Source organism: Anolis carolinensis, chromosome 3, assembly GCF_035594765.1.
Source record: "Anolis carolinensis isolate JA03-04 chromosome 3, rAnoCar3.1.pri, whole genome shotgun sequence".
NCBI lineage: Eukaryota > Metazoa > Chordata > Lepidosauria > Squamata > Dactyloidae > Anolis > Anolis carolinensis.
In genome coordinates, this window is record NC_085843.1 from 269202458 (window position 1) to 269227662 (window position 25205).

At 38.3% G+C, this 25205-nt stretch overlaps 1 protein-coding gene across 7 annotated transcripts in view; it reads right to left on the reverse strand.

The window, feature by feature from the left end:
* tnik (TRAF2 and NCK interacting kinase) overlaps positions 1 to 25205 on the reverse strand; it is a 328667-nt gene that overhangs the window by 40100 nt on the left and 263362 nt on the right. For 6 of the 7 annotated variants that reach the window (XM_016992005.2, XM_062977521.1, XM_008106033.3 and 3 more), the window contains 5 exons: positions 19812 to 19976; positions 16871 to 17110; positions 12234 to 12340; positions 7511 to 7674; positions 6998 to 7095 (listed from right to left, as the gene is read on the reverse strand). In XM_016992005.2, the coding sequence (XP_016847494.1) occupies positions 6998 to 7095; positions 7511 to 7674; positions 12234 to 12340; positions 16871 to 17110; positions 19812 to 19976 (774 nt within the window). The remainder of the gene's footprint in view (positions 1 to 6997; positions 7096 to 7510; positions 7675 to 12233; positions 12341 to 16870; positions 17111 to 19811; positions 19977 to 25205) is intronic. The other variant, XM_062977522.1, reaches the window with a different exon arrangement.

The window sequence follows — 25205 nt, forward strand, 5'->3', positions numbered from 1 at the left end:
CAATCACATTTCTAAGTCTCTACCTACTACCATTTTATGCAAAACAATCATTTCAGTGACAATAACCCTTTTCTGAAGATATTTTACTTATCAAGAACATGGCTATTTTGTTGTGTAGAGTAAGATTACAATTACCGGTTCATTGTCTCCACATAGTGTGTCCGGAATGCAATTTCCCCACTATCATTACTAGCAAAACAGATGGTACCATGCTATGCAATCCCTTCTCAACTGTCTTGGTGCCATCTCAACCTGATTATGTTAAGTAAGAAAAGGCATGATCAAAGATTAGGGATTGAGGCAGTCAACGCATGGCTTCTGGAGTCTGAATTTACATTCTCTATACATGGGAGACAGGGCCAAAAGGTGGGCTGATGATGCACCTAGATCAGACCTCAAGGTGCAAATCCAAGAAAAGAGAGAAGATTTCCCCGAGTTGCTTTTGCCTCTACAGTAAGTGTAAATGTACAGTATTTGCTAAATTAAAATACTTTTGGGATAGATGGATCCCCAAAATGGTATTGAATTAAAGAACTGTAAAATGCTTCTAATTACATAATTAATGTTTTTTTTAAAATAAACAGACAAATAAATAAAATGTTCAGTAATGCATGGCTGGCTACCAAGAGAAAATAAGGCATTTGTTTGAAGAACTGAACCTATACATCTCCCTGCATATGAATACTATCACTGAGCCGTAAATATCAATCAGAAAAGCTCCAGAACATAATTCTGTTGTTGAGAGGAAATGAGAAAAACAACAACATTTTTGTAAGGTTTCAGCAGCAAAATATCCAATGAAGTGCTTGTTTCAAGCTTGCTCTGCATTCTTTTACTACTCTCAGCTTTTAAATATTTTTATTAGGGAATTTATTTTTGATGGGCATAGTGTTTTCTTTCTTCCATGAACAAGCTTCAACACTAAAAAGCTGTTGGAAAAAGGTTCTGATCTAATTCAAACATTTCAGGCTGATCAAGAATCATAATTATGGATAAGTATCTAAAAGTCTTGCTTCTACCCTTCAAATTAAAAAAAAATTAGAATGTGACCTTGTTGCTATTTGAAATGAGAATGTGGGGTTTATGAGTGTTGATTCCAGAACCAACAAACTTCGCGATTAGCCAAATCCAAGAAAATATTTTGATGACTGCCAAATCAATTCCTTTGGTTTTAATTGCCTGGGAGTTGTTTGGCCCCTAAAATGATAAGAATGCCCAATTAAGATTCAGACGGCACAAAGACATTTATAATATACACTCCAAATTTCAATAATTAGGGACTGATTCATTCTGCCTGGATTCTTTCCAAAGCAGTACATTGCACCTCTTTTAAATCGGCTACCTTCCTAATATTCCTAGATTGAAAATTATAAAAACTGATCTATTCATTCCTAATCATATTTCAAAAGCTCTTTATGATCAGAATATAGAAAGGACACTTTAAATCACAAAGACCAATTATCAGAGCAAGGAAAAGAGAAAGACTCCAAATGGGCTTGAATATCTATTCGTTAAGCTTCTTGGTTTTCTGATGGCACATGGGAACAATCATCATTATTCACAGTAGTAAGATAAATGCTGATTTTAAATCCCCAGAGCTGTATTATAGAATAGCCTGCAAAGATACTAGAACTGCAGATTGTAAGTGAGGCTGTATACTCTACATATCATTAGAAATGGAGGATGCCAGGAAAAAGGCTGGACTGGACAACTTCCAGGTGCAGACAATTTTTGATCTGCTGTTCCACATTTTCTGAATACAAGGCTTAATCTTATCTCTCACATTCTAGAAAAATATAAGGTGCCCTCCACTAGCTGTCAGATTTCACTTCCAAGCCTCTAGAAATAATTAGAAAGAGGGGATGATGTACAGATTGGAACAACAGAAGGAGAGAAAAACTCCGGGAAGAGTGTATTCTCCTTTCCAACTCATGCTCCTTCAAAATTTTCAGACCAGCTCAGAAATCCAGACTGGACTGCATAAGGAAGTGATGTTCTCTTCTTATCGGTATACTCTTCAGAAAGTCAAAATGGCATGTCAGAGAAAGAAAGATTCCTGCTGTCTGACTTCTTTAAAATAACATCTTCCTTTTCTCTGCCCTGTGTAACCAGACCAGGAAGAGAAGGCTCCCTGACAGGCCACTTGGAACATATGGTTTGACTCATACCAAATACTATACCAAATGGCACACAAAACAGAGGTTACCAACAGGTTACTAGCATTATGCTAGGAGACACATAACCCTCTGTATGTTGCTGGAGAACATCTTACTGAAAAAAATGTGTTCAATTAATCAGATCTATATTGCCTGTTATGGACTCACACACATTTCCCTTACAATGACTTTTGGGCACTGTGGGAGTTCGTATTATCTTCTTTTTTCTACAGCACCCAACCAGCCAAAATACTGAAAGAGCCTCTGAAGTCTTCTTGACTCCATGGCCATTCCCTGCTTCATGGGGTACTGATTTGACCACAGAAGTCTTTTCTTGTAGCCAAACACAAACTGATGACATTAGTGTTGAAATCCATCGAGCCAGATGTATCTGTGACCATCTGGCTCCTCACAAAGCAGGAAATAGCCATGCAGGAGGTTTAGAAGTTATTCGGTAAGTTAGAGGTGGTGGTGGTATATGGCTCAGCTAGTGTAGGTTAGATGTGAACATACTATACCTAGGCATACAATATAGAAGCTACAGTTTGTGAAAATTGAGATTTCTTTTCTACTGATACTGAACAGCTTTGTGGTTCATCTCTAGAGGCCTTTTTGACAAGTATGCTATAAGAAATTGAGAAAAGGCCACTGTAGCGATGAACTACAGCATAATGATAAGTTTGCCAAGGGAGATCAGAGAGATGAAAGTGAGAGATTTATGGTCCTTTTATGGGAATCCTATCACTACATAGGTTTTCCAAAGGCACAGCTACAACTTTAGCTAATAAGGATAGCTCTTTTATTTTAAAAATAAATTACCCTGTATATTGGGATGGGGAAAGTATGGTCTGTAGGCTGGCTGTGACCATGGTTTTCCATGTTATGTTTTCTAATGACTCCTTGGTAACCCTCAAAGTGCTTGGTGTGTGTGTGTGTGTGTTTGTGAATATATAAATATATGTATATATATAAAATTGTGTCAATTTTTGGAGGGTTTTCAGCAAAAAACTAGCTAAACCCATCCAATTATTTAGATTACCCACTCAAACCTTCAAACACCCACAAAACAAAACAAAACAAAATAGACCACCAGATGAAAGTCAGAAAAAATTGTGCAACTTGCAATGCAACCAAATGCTATTACATGATCCCTGTGGGTGAATGTTGCCTCCTATCTCCATGTAATTGTCCACACTTGCTACACATCACAGTTGTTGTCATGTCATGACTGTTGAAAGTATCTTCTCGTTAAAAATAAGAACTCTGTACAGCTATAGTGTTTTGGAGCCATACTCAGGGTGGGGGAAACAGAGCGGATTAAAACCAATTGTCAAGTAGAAATAAAACATTATGTATTGTTGTAACTCTTTCTGCATTCTCATGTTGAAGTTAAACAAAATTAAAATATCTCAACATAACTTATAAAATAGTGAAAATAAATATTTGGCTCATAACTGTAGTTACTGATAAGGATGCCATTACTATACATGGCAGCTGAATTAATGCAAATATAATCTAGTCACCTGAAAGCTTCAAGAGGAAATATAGATTTTGCACTTTTGGCCATACAAAACGGAATTGGGACATACTGTATACCCAGAAGGAAAGTGTGGTAAACGTAAGCAGAATCTAATATATTCTTCTCTTGTATTATATTCTCTGTAGCTTTAGGCAAAATTCTTACTGGTAGACTCTCATTTCTGACTAGGAGGAAGGTGCTTTCCAAAGTATAGTGAACTAAGGAAGAAAAAGAGGGAAGTTTCATTGCCCTTGGCTACATATCCCTTTCCAGAACTCAACACTGCTATTTTTTAGAACTGTAACTCATGGAATGTGCCAGACAGCATGGACACTGGGCTTGCCATCTGGAGAACTTTAGGAGTTGGAGCCCAAAATAAAATTCCCAAGCTCTGCTCCTCTCCTTATGAACAGCAGACATCTGCTATATGGGTACATTGGACACACACACACAGCTCTTCTGTCACATCTAGTTGGTTCTATGTCTTATATGCAATTGCAGTGTGACCACTCTTAAAATCACAAGCCACTTTTGAAAAATACATCTAGAATTTTAAGAATATAATAAAAGCCTAAGAGGTACATCTCTTCTGAAACTTGCACAGCTCACCAGTAAAAGTGATAGGACTAGAAATCAACCATCTTCAGGGTAATCAGACAGAGCTATATGAAAATGAAACTTTTATATGGAGTGTAATCCAGTTAGAAAAGAGAGTCCCGTGACTTGCTACTTACTTTACATCAACACTGCTGGATACTAATGCAATTCTGTAAACTGCTAGAGCAGAGGTTTTCAACCTGTGGGTCACCAGATGTTTTGGCCTTCAACTCTCAGAAATCCTAACAGATGGTAAACTGACTGGGATTTCTGGGAGTCATAGGCCAAAACACCTGGGGACCCACAGGTTTAGAACCACTGTGCTAGAACCTATAAGAGTATTGTGAAATTAAGGATATGGCATCAATGAATAACACTAGCTCTGTAGTTTTGTCTCAAGAGAGCACACATCTGAAACCATACAGAAGGAAAGACTGGTAAAAAGTGGGATGACTATTTGGAATGGACTCCTCCACATCTTTATCCTGTTTTCCCCTATTATTGCAGCTTTTCCTGTTTAAAGGGGAGCAGTTGAGGTGATATTAAACACACCAGCAAGTAATATTTGTTCTGGCCAACACATCAAAATCATTTGTGAAGTTGTAGCCTAGAAACCTGGGTGGGGACTAGAGCTGGGTTCTGGCTATACACAAGTCTTTATGTTCCAAAATCCAAATCTGGGAAAGACAATTTTGATGAAGCTCTGATGGAGTTATGTTTCAAGCAGGCATGCTGTAGAGAGGCAGAGCCATTGCAATTAGACTTTGCTACATCATGCACATTTGTGTTTTGCACCTGAAAAATTGAGCTCAATTTGGTTCTTATTGCCAGCATACAATTATTTTCTCCATAATCCCAGACATTTTCTCCTTTACCTGCACTCACAAGTTTCACTTTGCACTGAAATATCCCTCCGGTGAGCTAATTGTAATCAGTATGAGCAATGGCCAGTGGGTTTTATGGAATCAAATATCAATTAAATGTTTTAACATCTCCACTATGCCTTTTTTTTCATAGAGAGATTCACAGAACCTATGCACATTCCTCTGTCTGGAATTATGATTGCAGAATCACCATTCTGGATATCAGCAGCCCAAAAGGTATGGTTTGATGTTAGTACTAACTAGTTGCCTTTGCAAAGGCATGACCAACTGAGAAAATACATCACTAACCTAATCTATTGCTTTCTTATAGCTCTGGGAGTAAGGGAAGATTAATCAGCATCAGAGGAAACAGATCAGGACAGGAAAATGCCAGAGGGAAGGGAAGCAGGTTAAAAATAAAATCAAAATTATTAACCTAGTGCTGTGAAGTGTAAAGGAATAAAAAACATCAACAAAACAGCAAATACATATTCAAAAGAGGTTCATTGGAAACTTCTTCTGAAACTTATGCTAGTAAAGCAATACGAAATGTGAAGCACAAAATCAAACTGGGACAGACAGTAGATGTGGTTGGTGCGTGCTGTCATAAACCTTCTAATAAAAATAAGGATTGTTTAAACTCGGCTAAATCCTAAATTATGAAAGTCATATGCAGAAGCAGCTACCTTGACCATCATCCTAGATGAACTGGAAAGATATTGTGATGACATTTGCCTTGACTATTGTGATTTATCAGCAATAAGATATTGATTAAATGTAGAGTTCTTTCTATATTGCAGCCACTTTGGTGTTGCCTACAAAGTTCTAAGTACCATTTTCCTGGTATTTGCATACCTGTATTTCATTCATAGTTATCTGGCTTAGAAACTGAACGCATCAGCATGAACATTTGCTTTTGTCTACTTGTGTGGTGATTTGAAAACACCATTTAGCTATCTGCCCAATTGAGCTTGGCAATATTCCTTAGTATCAGGTGAAGGGTTTACTTTGGAATTCTAAATTAATTGTACTTTAATATTATATTCCATAAATACACCTGAAAAATGGATTGATATCCACAAGGGGATCATGATGAAATAAATAAGTCAGTCAACTAGCTTCTCCCCACTTTTATTTCCATGACTTAGTTAAATATAATTAGCCAAGCCTCTACTGTATGTACAATTGTCTTGTCTTGTCTGTGTATAAAACGGCATTGAATGTTTGTTGCATATGGATGTTCTGTGATTTACCCTGAGTCCCTTTCGGGGTGAGATGGGCAGAATACAAATACTGTAAATAAATAAAATAAGTATACTCATTGGATTCACACCCTAAATACCCTGGAGAGACCAAATCTGCTCTGATCTCAGAAGCTAATCATAATCAATTGTGTTTAGTACTTGGAAGGCAGAAAATCAGAGAATACCAAGTGATGTAGGATATATTTTAGAGAAAGATAAGAACAATCACATCTATATATTCATTGACTAAGAAAACCCTATGAAATGAATGGGAACATAATAAGATGAGAAGGTAACTTGAGGACACCTACTACAACTACCACTAAGGAGATTCAGCAAACAACTTAAGATCTCAGTCATTTATAGAAATCGTGTTTTCAAGAATTCCTGGGCTAAAGGTCTTTACTTGGCAAGGGCAACCTCAATCCAAAACATCTCTAAAGCTTTCATGTCATTTGAAGCATATTTCTACATGCAAGTATGAATGGCAAGATAGGTAGGGAAGTATATTTGGCTTTTTTTTTTACTTGATTCCCAAGGTTTTGGTGAGGTTGTCACCCAAAGGAAAACTCAATTAATTTATGTTACCAGTTTTTGCAGAACACGTTTAAGACTCACAGCAGGTCGGCTTGGTCGTGTCATGTCTTTGCTGTCCTCCTGCTTTATCTTAGCTGGCTCATGAGGGAGTATGGGTGATCCTTCAGGCTTGGTATTTCCTGAGCAAAGAGCAGAGCAGGCACAAAAGGGATTAAAGACTTTCCTGCCCTCAGAGGTCACAACAAAAAGAAATACAAGACAAACATGAAAAGCTCCTATTCAGATTAGCCCATTCTCTCCCCCATCTGTTTCAGTTCACCCTATAAATTTCCCCTTCCACAGCAGTCCTCTAGTCTTTATGGATATGGATCTCAAAAGATAGGGACACTATAAATAATGGGAAGGAAGATGGGTCACTGGACCCAAAAGCTTCTGACCCTTCCTGCAAAAGGTCTAGCTCTCCAGAGAAACAGAAACATTTTCAAGGTAGGAACAAAACAACTAAAAGCCAAGTTTCAGTGCAATGAGCAGAGGTTTTTAACTTTGCAGAAAGAAAGAACAAAGGAGAGAAAGAGGAAGAGAAAAGTTCCTCACCTCTGGCTCGGTTACGTTCACTAGAACCAGCTTGGGACCCAGGTTGTGAGCCTGCTTGCGAACTGGGCTGTGAACTGGGGGTGCTTGAACTGGAAGAGCTGCCACTGCTTGTCCTCTGTAATGGGTTTTCTATTATGGGCTCTGTTCTCCGTAGGTCAGGATTACTGGAAAGGAGAAAGAAGGGCTTGTCACTCTCCATATGTTTTTATGGAAGCTCCTGGGTAGGATGGAGAAACAAATTGGTTGCCAAGTCTTTCCCTCACACATATCTGACTGACTATCAGCTTTACACACTTCGTCCTTCAAATCTGCAGATGCTTGTGCAAGGTTTGATAAAGGGATCACATTTCAGACTTGACGGCATACTTGTGGTGATGGGCTCTCCTTATATGAAAACTTATGATTTGTTAATGGAAGGAGTACCTGAAGCAGCTCTAAGCCAACAGCAAAGTCACAGCCTATTTCTTATCAGAACTTGGAAAAGTTTTGGACTGTTTTTCCCACAGTCCCCCAGCCAACATGACCTGTAATGAAAGATTCTGGGGTTTATGGTCCACAAATATTTTTTTCCAAGCTCTGCTACTTTTGTAAGAGGAGGCCATGGCTTCCCTCTAAGTAAATGAGTTGTGATGAGCTTTGGTCTCATGCCCTCACCCACTTTGTGATCTTCCCACAAACACCCTGAAGGGGAAGGGAAATGTTTTCATATTTCATATCAACTGGTTTAATGACCTAATGATATCTTTGAAGGCATCCTGGAAAGTTTCTAAGAATTCTGCTATGAACTCCTTGACAACATTTGGTGAGAGACATATGAATGAATTTGTCTTTAAAGTTCTGAAACAGTTTGTTAAATATATTACCTTCCTATTATAACACATAACAAAAGTAACAAACAAAACAATAGTGGTATAAGTTCTGTGCTTTCCCTTAATTTACTTACACCATTTGATAAACTTACATTCTAACAAACAATGTTTTGTGTACAAATAGTGTGTTGTGAGGAAGGAAGGAGGAAGATGTGCTGATTTTGTTTTCCGGTACCAAAACACATGAAAAAACATGAACTGTAAACTGAGCTCTTGATAGCAGCTGGGGTTTGCTTCTAGGATCCTCTGTGGATACCAAAATTTGTGTATACTCAAGTACTATTATATAAAATGGTGGTCCATGTATAAAATGGCAAATGTAAGGTTTACTTTTTGTATTTTTTTGAAGGAGCAATATTTACAGACCATGGATGGTTGAATCCATGGATATAGAATCCATTGATATGTTGATATGGATGGCCAGCTATACCATTGGCTCACAAGCTAATTATTTTATGCCCCAAAACATTTATTTTTCAGCAGCTGAAAATATGACAATGGATTACATCAGCTGAGTTCCGATTCCCTGATGTTCGCGGTTTCACATCTCAGCTGTTTCAAGCTGCAAGTAGGCTGATAGCTGACACCTCATTTGCCAGCAACACAATACCTCTCATTCTAGCTCCCTCCTGATGAGACATATTGCTTTTGCACATATTATATTTTATGCCTTGGCAGCTGCATCAAGCAGTAACTGCTGGGTTTAGCTTCAGGTAGCTATAAGCCTACAGGCACTTCCAGATGGGCTGTTTTAACAAGTGTCAGAGGTACTGCAGTGCAGGGGACTGTGGCAACTTTCATTCTGATCTGTGGATAATCCAAACAAATTATCACAAACAGAAGAAGTGACACAGTCCAATGGACAACTACAGCACTAGGAGCTTGTATTTGTTGGCACTTCTTCCTCAATATTTCCTTCATCCCACCACGAATTTCACTTCATCATTGGGAGAAAGTTGCCTTCCCAGTATCTAAATCAGTGGTTCCTGACCTTTGGTCCTCCAGGTGTTTGGATTTCAGCTCCCACAATTCCTAAGAGTTGGCAAACTGGCTGGGATTGCTGGAAGTTAAAGCCCAAAACACCTGGAGGACCAAAGGTCGGGAATCACTGATCTAAATGATGGTGATGATGATGATGATGGTGATCACCATCATCACCATCACCATCATCATTTCAGTTAGCCAGTTCCCAGCACAGTCCACCACAATAGCAATCAGACCGATTACACAAATACCTTTTGCAGTCTTAGGGAAACAGAACTGTCTTATATATAATACAGAGACCACAATCTGCCAATAGCCAACATTTCCTGAGATGCCAAAGTTATCAAAGTCATCAAGCTCATCTTCCAGATATGGTTCTCTGAATTACATCGGAGTAAATACGCAGTTATTTGGAAAAGCCGGCACAGCACAAAGTATCTGGGTTAATTGTAGGGGACAAGCAAATTCCCTGCCAGTCCTGCTCCATGCGCCCTGTGCCTGTCATGAAAGAGGGGAGAATGGAACACATGACAGCCGTTTCCTTGTTTCTGGGATAACAAGACAGAGTGAAACAGAACAGATACTGCTGTGGTGAAAGTTATTTCTCCAGTTTCTCCACTCCACAATTGCTTGGCTCCAGTATGCATTTAAAACAACAGCTAGGCTCTTCATTAGAGCAGCATGAGAGCAGAGCTGGAAGAACTACTGCTGCACTCCCTTCCTTCCACATCAGTGAATGAGCAGACGGAATCAGATGTGTGAATGTGAGTGCATGCATCTGTGTGTGAGAGATGTCAGCTATAAAAAAAGGCTGTAACATCTATTCTTAAAATAAATCAGGCTCTCGAAGTGGCAGCAGGTGGGGGAAGTACTGGGCAGAGGGAACATCATTTCTACCTCTCCACAGTTGATTCAAAACAATACAATGAAAATTCAAAAGGTTTATTACATACATCATCTGCCTGCCACACACAGTCACCCCATCTCTCAACCAATTCACACCCCCTGGTTTAAGTCCAACACTGAAACACCGACTTTGTTTTTCATCAGGTTCCCCATGGGCTCTAGAGATTAAAATCCAAAACAGTTTGCAAATGCGTAGAAGTCAAATCCAGCGACACCTGCTGCATAGAGACATTTGTCACTCTGATGACTTTTGAGTGTTCAACAGAAGGTGAGAATAAGGCTGAAGATATTACAGATGCTATTGTAAAATCCTGATTTATACCTGTGCAGATCCCAATTCTTTCCTTCTGCTAAATGTGCAGATTTTGGGAGGCAGTTTATCACATCCAATCCTATTCCTTTGCCAAACTTGCACTCAACACATTGTGGAGCTGCTATTGCAAGGATAAAATGGAATACGCCCACACACTCCCATCCCTTTATATATAAGGTAAAAGTAAAGGTTTTTCTCTGACATTAAGTCCAGTCGTGTCCAACTCTGGGGGTTGGTGCTCATCTCCATTTCTAAGCCGAAGAGCCAGCGTTGTCTGTAGACACCTCCAAGGTCATGTGGCTGGCATGACTGCATGGAGCGCTGTTACCTTCCTGCCGAAGCAGTACCTATTGATCTACTCACATTTGCATGTTTTCAAACTGCTAAGTTGGCAGAAGCTGGTGCTAACAGCAGGAGCTCAGTCCACTCCCCTTTCGGTCTGCAGGTTCAGCAGCTCAGCGGTTTAACCCACTACACCACCGGGGGATCCCCCTTTATATATAACACTGTTGTAATACAGACTAAAGAGATTTCAAGTTTCAATTCAGATGCATTTAAAGCCATCAAATTTTATCTCATCTTTGTCTAAAACTGTGTGGTCCAACCCGTGGTCCGTGGGCTGCATGCGGCCCACCAACTCATCTTTGTTGGCCCTTGCCTTTCTTACTGGAAAAAAATATTTTAATTTAACATGTGGAAAAAAATTGTTTACCCTTCTTACTGCTTTAAGTTTTTAAGAAATGGCCATATAACTGCCATATCAAAGCTTTACTCTTCGAAACTCAAGTTTGATTGACCCTCGGGTAACTAAAGGTTGAACCACCAGAACACCGTGAGGAGATGTGGGTAACAAATACAATTTATTATTTTCATTTTCATTATGAATCCATTGAAAAGGACAGAAACCTGGGCCTTACATTCTTTTAGGTAAAATGTTTTTTGCCATTATATAGAGAAAAGTGGGAGCATAGGACGTATTAAACAAGGGGTATTAGTCACTGCCAGCCTGCTTGCAAAGGTCTTAACCAAGCTTTAGTCATTTTCTATTTTATTGATTGTCCCCTCTCCTATAATTAATCAGTCTAACTGCATCACTGTACACAGACAAAGGGGAGTTTGTCTTAAAGAAGATGAGATTGCACTTAGCTCACCTTTATCTACTCTGACTGGCCATGTCTCTCAAGGGTGTCTGAAGGAAAGTGGTCTTGCCCATCACTTGTCGCCTGATCCTTTTCTTTTTAACTGGAGATATCAGGGACTGAGTCTTCACTGTATAAAACATGTGCTCCAGCACTGAGACACTGTCTCCCTGCTGCATTATGTCCAATGATTCATTTCAGTTCTACTTCCCTGCCTCATAACAGGGAAGATGATGTGAAAGAGATAGAAATGGGAAGGAGATTCTGTTCCTTTATGATGAATCTTTCCCCCAGGAATTCCTTGTCCCCAGTATCCAACTGCCCTCTTTCCTACCTATGCCTAGGATTTTGCGGGTATGAATCAAATAAGAAGTAGCCAAATACAACATTCCATATTCTGAACTTTACTTTATACCTTAGACTAAACTTCACAGAAAGGATTACTCTGACTTTCCTTGTATTGCTGGATGGAGTAGGAACACTCATTTCTTTTCCTCCTTGGCTGTCATTACCTTGCTCTTATTGGCTGTGATCCTGGCCGAGGAACTAATGCATTCCCATTCCCAGGAGAGTTCTTCCGAGCTAATGCAGGTGAGATGGACGTCGTTCGTTGAGGCACCTGCAAGAAAAGAAAATTGTGCAAAAAATTGAGGCTGTACTCAATTGGAGTCTAAAGCAGTATGTTGGAAAGGGACCACACATTTTGGTACATTTAAGTGAGTGGAAATAGTTTCAATTTCCCACTGAAAATAGGAAATATTTTTGAATAAAGGATTTACAAACTGCATTTAGCTGGCCCTTCATACTGAAGATAGGAAAGGTGGCATTTTAAATTTAGATAGTTTTCTCCCCATGGAACTGAGTAAATACAGTTTTCATCTTTACAACCTACTCTATGTGAAGGGTATTAAGTTTTTCCATTTTGTAAAACAAGGCCTACTGGGGGCACCTAGAACGGTAACACCATCACATGATTGTGATGTGATAGAACAGCAATATGCTGTAGAACAGCACACATTTGCATAATATACATATTACTATTTTGCCCAAATACATGAACAAAAACAGCTGCTACAAATAATGCTATGCTCTTCTTAAGGATAGTTTGGAAATACAGTTCTGAATTAATACTTTATTTATTATGCATGTAGGAAGAGCAATGAGAGGTACTTTACAAAATAGGGGGAAAATCTTCCCCCCTTTAAATCAGTAATACTCTTTTTCATGGAACTGCTATATAAGCTGCTGTCTGTTTCTCCCTTCTTGAGCAGGGTGCGATTGCATGGCATACTGCTGAATAGAAGTGTTGTGTTGTGTTGTGTGTGTGTGTGTGTGAGAGAGAAAAAAAACTGCTTTCTTTTACCTAGGAACTGCCTGCTTCACATTGGCAATTGTGAAGCAGGGAGTACTGAGCACTCAAGGGAGCACTGAGGGAATTCAGGACATCTTCTGTGTATTAAACCTTTAGAAGGTGAGCAGCCCATGTTTTCAATGGCAAATGTAATGTTTTTTTCTCGTGTCAGGAGCAATTTGAGAAATTGCAAGTCGCTTCTGGTGTGAGAGAATTGGCTGTCTGCAAGGACGTTGCCCAATGGACACCCGGATGTTGGCTGTTTTTACCATCCTTGTGGGAGGCTTCTCTCATGTCCTCAAGTTGACAGAGGGAGCTCACCCACTCTCCCCGGATTCGAATTGTTGACCTGTCAGTCAGCAATCCTGTCGGCACAAGGGTTTAAGCTATTGAGCCACCGGGAGTGTAATGGTACCAGGGATGAAGTCCAAATTTAACCTAGCATGGGCAAGGTAAATAGCTGGCACTGGAGTTCAATTGAGATTATTTATTAATGTGATTTCCAGGTAAACAAGACTCAAGAAGGTGGGATGTTTGCTATTAAGCAGGAATTCTGAGAACACAACTTTCCTCCTTTGGTTCACCACAAAGGCTTTCTCCTGACCGAGTACATTTCAGTATCAATAAAGCATCAGTAATATTATTTAACCATTTTGAATAGACATGGTTGATAAAACCTATTGCTTGAGAAAAAAGTATCAGTTAATGCCATGTACTGTTTTAGGGTACTGGAATACTTCTTACAAGAGAGTGAAGAAATCAAGGATTAGATATGTATTCTACTACTCTATAACATAGTATCAGCATCCGATTACTTCATGGCTTGTTGATCAAATATTTGCACTGGTCAAACTTATGAATAACAACAACTACAACAACAGGAAAAAAATCACAGTACAAAAGAAACTGCTTCTTTCAGACTCAGGTTTGTGGCCCATACAGCTCAGCACTGTTTACACCTAATGACATTGAGTATAGGCAACAGTCAGGGATGATATGAATCTGATCAGCATCATCAAGAGGGCCAAAGTTGTCCACATTGGTCTATGCTCACTGGCAACGGTCCTGCAAGTTTTCAGATCTAAATTATCTTTTATCTCTATGTAGAGAGGTAAGAGAATGAACCAGGGACAAAAAGTCAAAACTAAAAATTTGAAGATTGAATCAGTCTTAGCTCCAAAAATGGTAAAATATTGTGTGAGCACTTGTGCTCTTGACTTTTATTTGCACAAATGTAGCTGAAACAGAATTTGACAAAGTCTATATAAAATATAAAATGAATCACAGAATTTAAATTATTTTGTGTTATGGAGCTACTCTTAATGATTTGTTTAAAAAAGTTACAACCCCTTCCAATTTTTTTTCTGGCTACAGGCCTGCATGAGGATGAAGCAAAACACAAGTGTCTATAAGCACAAACAGGAAGTACAATCTATTGTACTTTAAAACTTAAAGCGTTAAAAGCTACTCCTGATCCAAGTTTTCTGGATATTAAAAATATCAACAACATTATGACCAGAGAAGCAGAATATAAAACCAAGACAAAATTAGCAGCAGACAATGACTGCATGTTATTTTCAACAAGGGAAGCTTTTCCGGCTGTTTGATTGGTGTTACACTACCTCCAATGAACGTTAACTCTTCTATCAGAATTCTGAAATCTTCAGTCTACAATGCAGAATTTACCCATATTTGATCTGGATACTAAATTTAAGGGTTTGAGAAGAATTTTATAACAGAGCAGAAAATTTCAGCTTACTATCTGATGACTTCTTGGGCTGCCACCATGCATCATTTTATTGCATGCTTACAAAACCAGTCAATTATAAAGTTCTCTTAACATCAGAACAAGTTATTTCCTCATTGCTTTTACATTTCATTAAAAAAATTACAGGTGATATCACAGTATCTAATAAATTAACTATTTTGGGGTTTTTTTTCTCTTACACTGCCATAATCTGACACAAACAACTAATTCAGCAGGGGATAAACTTCTAACAGCCATGGTATAATTTATCCAAAAAGGAAAGGTTATGAACAATGCAATTAGTGTATTAGAAAAGAGTATTAAGCTGCAATCCTGTACTTACTTACCTGCTTGTAAGCCTCATTTAATTCACTAGGGTTTACTTCTGTATAGGATTGCACTGTTAATTAAAGAGCTACTGCCATTGTGTCATTAAGGCATAAAGCTTTTGGAGCCCTTACAAAACACTCCATCAAATATTGATCACATCTGGAGGCATGATGTCAACCTGGAAATCTTACAGGTTTGATCCAGTATGGCAAGTTTTATGTTTCTCATAGTTTTCTTTAAGCAAGAAGAAAAAAATTAAGAGAACCGGAGAAGGAGACAAAGATTGATTTATTCTTATTTCAGTAACGGACTCAGAGGTTTTATGTGCAGGATAATTGACTTGTGTTTTACAGAGATGTCAGATAATATAGCTAACCCTAGTGGTATAGTATATTTTAAGGCTGTCTTCTTGTTTGCTGCCCTTCAGTCAGAACACTTAGGATTAGGTTCCAAGTATTGGGATCTGTTAAAAAGGCATAAAACCTTTACCTATGTCAAAATACAGGGTCAGTGTAACACTCATCACATTTGGGGCTGAACCACACAGGTAGCACAGTGTTCTGTATAACACCCATAAATTGGTGGAAAACTGTATGTCTAATATTTTATTTTAGGCAGGGTAAAATGGGATGCCTGATCACTCAATATATAATATGTACCATTGAATATTCCTAGTTTTAACTGTTTTTTGTGATACATTGCAAGCCCTGAAAGGAAACCTAGACAAAGCTGGAATAATATCTGAGTTTAAGATAGTATTCAAATTAGTCAGCTGGCTGGACATAGATGGATCCTTTTGTCTTTTTTTGGTGCTCTTTCATTTAGTTGTTTCAAAATGGCAAAGGTTAACATTAACAGATGTCAGGTGGTGCTTAGCGACTTTTGATGCCATCCCCCATTCTATGAACATTTGTTCTATCCAGGCTAACTCACAGCTAAGATGCATTTTACATTTTATACAACAGATTTCTCACTTGTGCCAAGAATCCATGGCTCATAAAGGAAAATACAAAGCTCTCCTCTCTCATATCAGACCATGACCGGAATTCCATTAGAGACATCTGCATATGAAGACCTTTCCCTTATGAGTGTGGATGTCCTTTTTTTGTGCACTGCAAAGGTTAGAATTCTCCATCCATATTTCCCAAATTTGGGCCTTCAACTTATTGTAAAGCACCTGAGAATACTCAGCATGGTCAATCTGTACTTTGCAATTAGCAGGTAGGTTTGGAGAAGCATCTGGCTGCATCCTCAGAGTCAGATGCAAAATGATATCAGCATTGAGATCCATTGGAATTTTCCAAGGGGTCACTTAAGCTGGGGATAGGTTATATGTATGTATGACTAATTTCCATGCGTACATTTATATAGGTTTGAGACCTAGTCACCACTGGTTGTGCTGACTAGCCATGGCTCATCAGGGTTGTAGGTGACTTTTGACATCATCTGCACCTTTTTAATGGAAGATGTCAGATGTTCAATGGGAGATGAACTTGAGACACCTTGCATATTCTGAACTACATTCCCCCAAAGAGTCCTGATTCATGTTTCTAAAGAACATTTCAGGATACATGCCAACCCATATGTGTGTATATTGTGAGAGTCCCTGGTGTAAGGAGAGCCAATACGCAGTGTATGGATAAACTCTAAGGTGCCACTGCAGCTGAATTCACCTAATTCCTATTCCAAATCTTTCAAATGAGCAGCGACACAATCTTTACCTTTGGTGGAATGTCTTCCTCCTGTCGTAACCAAGAACTTCGGTCAAACTTTTCGACACGAGTGGGGAGAGGAGGGTTTTCGGAGGTGGGGTCCGAGTTCTGCCTTGGCATCTCAGTGCGGTGAGAGGTCACCGTCAGAGCCTCCTGAAACCCTGCCATTCCCTTGGTAGGCTGTTCATGCAGTGACTGAGAGGCAGGCAAGGAAGGTCCTTGGGATTTCACACTGACCAGATGTGGAATCTAAGCACCAAGTTAAAACAAAATTATCAGTATAAATTGGGAAAAATGTATTTTTTAAAAAAAAATAATCAAAGGAATAGTTGCAAAGCACTTATTCAAAAAATAAATAATTTCTTATTTGGGTATTGCACCCTTTATTTTTGGGTTGCTTTTTTGTAAAAAAAAATGTCATCAAAAACTATAGAAAGAAGATTCAGAGTTTCAAATATAGAGCAAAATAAGGTCAGGAAATGCCAAAGATGAAATTCCTCAATTAGCCTTAATTCTCTCTCTCACTACTTATACATTGTCCAATTGTTAATTATATGATCATGTGGAATGATTTAAGGAAATTATGTATGAAATGTTTGTTCTGTTTTGCATATTAGGATAGATTCAAAAACAGAGGAGACCTGTTTTCACTTATTCATATGGAATTTTCTTAGGGATTTGTTTCTTGTTGGAAAGAAAAAATGCAAGTAAGACATGGCTGTTTTCAGGAGTTTCATACTTTGGTGAAATGTCAAAATTGTTAGTAGTTGTTGTGTATCTACTGTGATAAGTAATCAGTGTGATAAATCATTTATCAAGATTTATTTGTAAGTCTGGTACTCCTCTTTTTTTGGTTGCACTGTATTGCCAAAAAGGAAAGAAAAAAGAAATAATGTAAAATTAAAAAAGAAGAAGCTATGTGAAATTATTATGATAATGATTTTTTTCCAAAAATGATGGAACTGGTCAATCAGCTATAACAACAGAAACGCCCCGTAGTTAGTCTCAGCGTGATTTGCTTATTTGGAAGATTCCACAATCTGCTTTTGGAAACGTGTAACAATGATACCTAAGCACTGTGTGACTCTATAAATATATTATCTTACTGACAAGGGAGTTTCAGTTCCCCTTCCAGCCTCAGTAAGAAACATGACTTCTGAAAAATTATTTTCAAAATGGATTATTATAAATTTCACATACTAGACTTTTAAAAAGAAGTGTGGGACATTTAGGGAAAAAACGCTGCCTAATATTTTGTTTCAATTCAGCTGGAGGTAAAGGTCCCAACAACAACAAAAAGATTGCCATACTGGAGCAGACCAACATTTTATACAGATCTTTCAACATTTGTCTCAAACAAGTTTCCTCCCATTAGGACAGGGGAGTATTTTTCAAACATATTCTACAGAGGAAAGAGGCTTTCATTAAAGTTTTGTCAGCCAGATGGCTATTGAGGGTGATATTTGCTTCTCTTTGACAACGTTATAGTATGATATCTCTTCTATAAATGAAGAAAGGAAGCAACAAGATGGTCCGCAATGGAACTGGTTTATGAATGAAACCATGAACATGCAAACACTCTTTTCTTCTGCCTACAAAATGAGCTACTCAATTGCTACACATTCAATTCAGACTCTGATTGACATTTCAGGGCAGGAAATCCAAGTTTGCCACATAGTGAATAACTAGAAGAGAGAGATTGGCAGCCCATTTTGAGAATTATACTAAAAAGATATTATCAAAAATGCAAGTCTCCTTTTCACACATTATTAAACATACTCTGTAAAAAGAGCATTGTTTGTTGCTCTAATGACATTTAGATAATTACTACCAACATGCTAGATTTGCTAGCAACTGATCATTTTTTCAGTCAATGAAGCAGTTTCCATTATTTGAACTAAATTATCTCAATTTACCATTCACCCCCATATAGAAGACAAAATGTAATAGCAGGTCACTAGTGAAATACATCTTTTATCCAGAATTTCTTGTGCCTGGTATACTTTCTCCACTCAGGACACAGGAAGTTAAGATGCTTCCAATTTTAAAGAAAAAATGGCAACAAATGCATTGTTCATTTGAATGTGCAATCGCTATAACTTTAAGAGATAGATTCTGTTTTTACCCTGCAAGGTTAATGGCACGTATATTGAGACTATGTTATTATGAAGAGCTACAGACCCATGAATTAAACATGATCTCAATTACACCATGCCCTTCTCTCCAAACAGACATAGTGTTTCCATTGCCCATGCTTGCCTACTGTTGTTCTGACCACCCATCAAATTCCAATGCTCCTTCCCTTCCCTTCCCTTCTCTTCTTTAAATGAGTGAGGGAAAACCTTTGTTGGCACCCACTAATACAAGATAGCCCTGAGCATCTTCCAGCCCCTTAAAGTCTAAAAAGTTTATTTGTTTATTTTATTTATTTAGCATGAGCTTTTATAGCTCTTCATGGAAGTGCCTTTGCCTCTGTTACTATTAAACTGGCAGTCCTTGATGTCTATTATATATATAATTCGTGTCAAAACTAAGTGTCATCCAAAACCCCAACCATATTTCTACATTTTATGTGACTAGAGTTCAATCGTTAAATTGGCAATTAAGTCACTGTTTAGTAGAGGGTCCCTGAGCAAGAGCAGCTAACAAGGGAAGACAGGGAAAGCTGGTGCTTCGCTGTGTGTTTATGAACAGATGACTAGAGGAAGGTAAGAAAATGAGTTCCTCATGGCATGAAGATCCTGACAGATCTGTGAGGAAATAAAGCATTTAACTCAATTCAGTGTTCTTCATGTGAGCTACTGTATCTAGCTTGTGTGGTATGACCATGTGGACCAGTTTACAGTAGAAGAAGCATATTCGCACAAGCCATTACCTTGGATGAGTACCATCGATCAACTCCTGTTTCATTTGCCAACAAAGAAAATGTGTCTCCTTTAAACCACTATACCTGTGGCTCCACTGGTCTGAGCATGGGTGGGGTTCGGGCAGGCTGTACCCCACTAATACTAAAGGACTCTGAACGAGGAGGCAGGTTTGGATCCGATATCCTGTTGGCCACCTTGTGAGGCATTGCAGGAGAACTCTGCCGGTTGAGTCTGGAACGCTCTTCAACCTGAGGCAATAAAAGAGAAAAAAAAAGATGGTGAACTTTAGCTATCTGCAAACAAACATCTGTAATACTGGATATAACAATTTTATGTAACCTGTATAGCCATTTCCTCAGTTCAAATTTCCAATAGATTTCCAAAAACATAGTTCATGTTTGATTTGACTTCCAAGTGAGGTCTTTTTAAAATTAGTACTTCTCCAACCTATTTTCCTTTCCTTTACTGTTGTCAATTGCTATCAAGGCAACTAGGACTTGCGGCAATCCCATGAATTAGAGATCTTCAAGTCATCCTGTCATCAACAGACCTGCTCATATCTTACAGACCCAGGGCTGTGACTTCTCTGGTCAAATCTATCAATATGGACTGTGCCCTTCCTCTTTTCCTTCTGCATTCTATCTTACTAAGCATTGTTGTCTTTTCTAGTGAGACATGTCTTCTCATGATATGACCAAAATACAACAGCCTCAATTTAGTGATATTCACTTTTATGGATGTATCCAATCAAATACTTATGTGTTTCCGAATATGAAAATTCCTCTGCCCCTATTTTCCAAAGAAAACAATGAAATACAGTATCTCTGGCATACAAGTTCCACAGAGCCTACAGCAGTGTCTGTTTTGACCATAATGATCCAAAATTAATTTTAGGAGACATTTGAAATGTTTTGATACCAATTTAGATCCTCACCACTTAGGCTTTTAAAAATGGCTAGACAGGTTTCACACAGTTTCCTTAATAAAGCAGCTACCCTTCCCCAGGCTCCCTGCCCAAGCAGATTGCTGACATTTATATTGCTCCAAGAGATTGCAAATCATCAGCCAAAATGCATTTTTATGCCATATTGCAACAGCAATGATTAGGAATTGCTGTCATTTGCAAAATCTGAATCCCATCTTTTAGAAATTGCACAGCTCCAGCCACAGCAAGCACAGCAAGCCCCATGGAAAATAGGAGTAGTTAAGAAGGGGGCATGTGAAGACCAAGAAAAGTCAAACGCATCTCGGGGATTGGCTTTTTTGGCTTATATGATCCCAAAGATAAGGGTACAGCATATGCAGCATTTGAAAACCAACAGACCACCTAACAAGTCACTGATACAGCATCAGCTTTAGAAAGGCAGGTGCAGCAGTAAGATCACATTATCCAAAGGATAATGTTTTTTAAGGCTTACAGAAGTGATTCCCAAACTGTGTCCAGGAAAAATGGATTTAAGAACACTATGAATCCAAAACAACTACCTGCAAAGGAAGCTAGATGCTGAATTTTTGTGATTTCCTACTCAGGACATGCCTTGCATGAATAGGTTTCTGCTGATCATCCAATTGTTACTGACATTGTGGAATATAGGAAGTGTTCCTCTTGAGTCCCATCATGATTTATTTAGCTCAGTGAGTCTTCTGATAATAGAGGGATGTCTGGAAAAGCTGGGTCCTTCTGCATGCAAAGCATATGCTCTGCCAGTGAGCTATGGCCTGCCTCACATGCAGACATGCACCCAAATGATCTGATCTCAGTGGTGGCATGCCCTGAACAGAGACTCACACACAAACAGGAGGGGACAGGCTCCCCTGAGGGCAGGGAAGTTTTCCTCCTACAGATTACTCCTTCAGATTTGATGCAGAAAAGAAGTGGATCCCAGTTTAGGAAACACCAGGTTAGAGACCGCTGAACCCATAGACCAACACTTGTATTTTAAGAGGATTCTTACCTCTTCTGACAAAGGCTTTCTGACCATAAATGACAAAGCAAATGCTTTAAGTGAAATTTCAGAAAGTGATGGGATCTGGCAACAAGATGGCAATGTTTGTGCAAGAAATTGACAGGGCCAGATTCCAGTGATAAAGGATCTAAGCCTCGTTAAAGGCGAGTATGTTGAGAACAGAAAGGCCAAAAAGTGAGTGAACCATTTCAGAAATATATATATTTCCAGATCTCGATCAAATGTAAACAATCAGGTCACACTTTAAATTTAAAGAATGTCAATAACGCTATATGCAAATTAACATCACCATCACCACTAAATTAACATCACCATTACCATCACCAGTGGATGCTTACCAAACTTCTCAATTATGTTGTGCTACAAAGGTTTACAAAATAGTTGAACAAACATAGAACTTTAAGTGGTATAACTAGATTTGGATATTACGAATACCCTTATTAAACTGTAGAAAGAGAAATACTGAGCAATTCTGGGTCCTTTTGAATCTTTGACTGTCTTTATGATGTTGAGTATGTAATCACAGGTGAATGGATATAGAAAAACCAAAAACCTTGGAAAAGTAGAATCTTCCGCCACTCCCCCTGGAAGAACTTTTCCTCCATGCAGAAAAAAATGATTGCAATTCATTGCCTCTCAGACCCAACACAGGAAATTAAATTGTTGGCTCCTTAAAAAAACCCCCAAACAACCCAACTATTATGACATAATATTAAATATGTACATACGTACATAGTCACAACATGTATATCTGCAACGTTTATAAATTTTCTTTGACCCTAGGCTATTATTGTTGTTCACTTCTTGTCTGCAGTCCTCCAAATGAACATGGGATAGAAGAAAAGCCTGCCAAAATACTTAGGCATTTCCAGTTTTGTCCTCTGATACCAGAAGAAGTACACAATGTATTTTGGGACAGAATCCAATAATGGGCCAAACCAAGTTTGGCAGCCTGCCCAAGCCAACAGAATTAAAATAACTTTGAGCTGGATGTCATCACCCAGCACCTAACTATTTTATTGTTAAATGAGATTGATGTGGAAGAGTGCTCTACATAATTTACTCATCAGTACATTTCAAAATGACAATCTTTGTGTAAGGAAACTAGATATTCCTTTAGAAGTACCTACCTTGGTAACTTTTAACAAGGTCATCTGAAGCTAGAAAAAGTCACCTGGAGCATTTGGGATGTCCAAACAAGCTATTGTTATTTATTTCACTTTAAAGAGATACATAATAAACTAACTACATTGGGTTGTCTGTCAGCTCCTTAAAAATCCTGCATAGCAGTACATGGACAAGTTGGGAGGCAGAAAAAAATAGTATTTGTTTCCATCAAAGATGCATTTGTATAAACGCTGGTATATAGACCAGTTGGTGGGAAGTTTATTTCAATATATCTGCAAGGAATTTCAGAGAACTTGCCTATCATTCAAGCCTGGGCCAAAGATTATCCAAATCAGTCTTGTTCTCTTTTCTCCCAATATCAACAGATAGACTTTACTAGCATCATTCCAACTCTTTTCAAAATGGTGTGCAAGATACACCTGTACTATGTTTTATCTTTCTCCAATTTAGATTTGAAAAACAAGACAAGCGAACAGACATTTCAGATTCCTGTTTTGGAGATCCCTTCCACAAGGAATAAACTAATATGATTTAGAGGTTTCTATTCTATAGATGGAATCGTACCTCTTATCTCAAAAACCTAGTTTTCCATAAATAGCTGGAATCAATTAAACGTTTTGCTATGTAAATGGATTTAAGATCTATTTTCACCAAGCACCGCCCTTCCCTAGGTACTTTTCAAAAGTTTGCCCATGTTGCAATTTAACATTTTTTGCAGGCAGGCAACTAAAAAACCCACACTTTTTGAAGTAACATTCATTTAGCCTTTATTTATACTGTGACTAGCTTCAGTTACAGGTAAGAAAAAGTAGAAATTCCCTTTAATCACCACTATTATCAAATGATTATACTTTTTATATTTTTAGTAATATTATACAAACCAGTAAAAAATTAAACACATTCAATCCTTTTGAATTTAAATTTCACCTTCTATTTAACCATGTACTTGAGCATAAATCATTAGTTAATTAAGTATCAAGAAACCCACATTCATAGGCTATCGTCTTCTGCAAAGGGCTCTAACCCTTGCATCTAAAACCATCATTCCAGAAAAATTAGCAAGAGAACCATTTTCCTTAGATGATGAAGTACTAGCTGCTGAGGTCCAGGAGGTCAGTTTATAGCAAATAAAAGAAACACATTATTTTGCCCTCCCATAGGAGTAGGTGTTTGTAGCCCTAAGGGTGTCTGATAAAGATCAGAATCTTTCAGGTCTCTGCTCCTCTGTCTGTGTGGGAAACATTAATAAAAGAACATGAAATCCTGAAAGCTGCATTCTAATTTACAACATTTTTCTTTGAGCTGGTTGACTTGAAAAGAATTTCTCTTGTTCCTTTGACAAAATTGTGCACATGAAATAAATCTATGAATTTGGGTATGTCGATGATTCTTGTGAATAGAATCAAAGAAGGCACGGTCTGCTGAGAACAGACCCCCTGAGTCGATTCTGGTTGTATCCTAATTCCTTTCGTTGCTTCATTTCTACTCAGAAGGAACACAAGTAGCTTTGAGGAAGAGGATTAATGTAACAGGTTGCAGAGGATGCTGCTGAAGACCAAAGAAATCCACAGAGCTCTTTCTTCCTTAAAGAAGTTACTTTTGGATTATAATTTCTAGCATTCCCTCGTCAGCCAGCATGGCCATTGCACATACTTGCTGGCCAGCGGATTCAGGTAACCCTTTTTCAAGTTCTACTCCTACTTCAAACTGAAGCAACATCACCCTAGCAGAAAACCCATTAGCACCACCACTTAGTTCATGGACTTTTGAGAAAGAAGGGAAGGCCATTCAGAACCCTCTGTTACCTGCCACTTTAACTCCTCCAAATTATCGAAGGATGATATGGAGGAAACACCTATCCTACTTCTACCTACCTCCTTCTTGAAGAAAATTAATATTGACTTTATGGAAAAACACTAAATCTAACCTAGTTCATATTCATATATACTATATACCATGTAACATATTCCATTAAGCAAGTAGTGTCCTCCAGAAACTGTTGGGGACAGCAGAAGAGAGCTGTAGCTCAACACCTGAAGGACCACATATTGTTTATGCTTACAATAGTTGAATATGGAGATAAAACAAAACAAACCAGAGTGTCATAGCACTAAAATAAAGCTATAGTAAATGTATTTAAAACAATAAAACTACGGCAGACATGGTTACCTGCATTCTTAGCTGCTAGCTTAATTATAAGGCATGTTACACAGCTATTGGTAACCACAGATTATGGAAATTTTTAAAGGAATCGTATTTATGTTGCTTTAAGGAGCTGCTTTTGGGATAACAGAAGTTCTACCCCATATTGATCCTCATCCCCACAAAGTTTCTCTCCAGCTAATTTAAAGCCGAATACTAATGACTTAATCTGAAGACTTA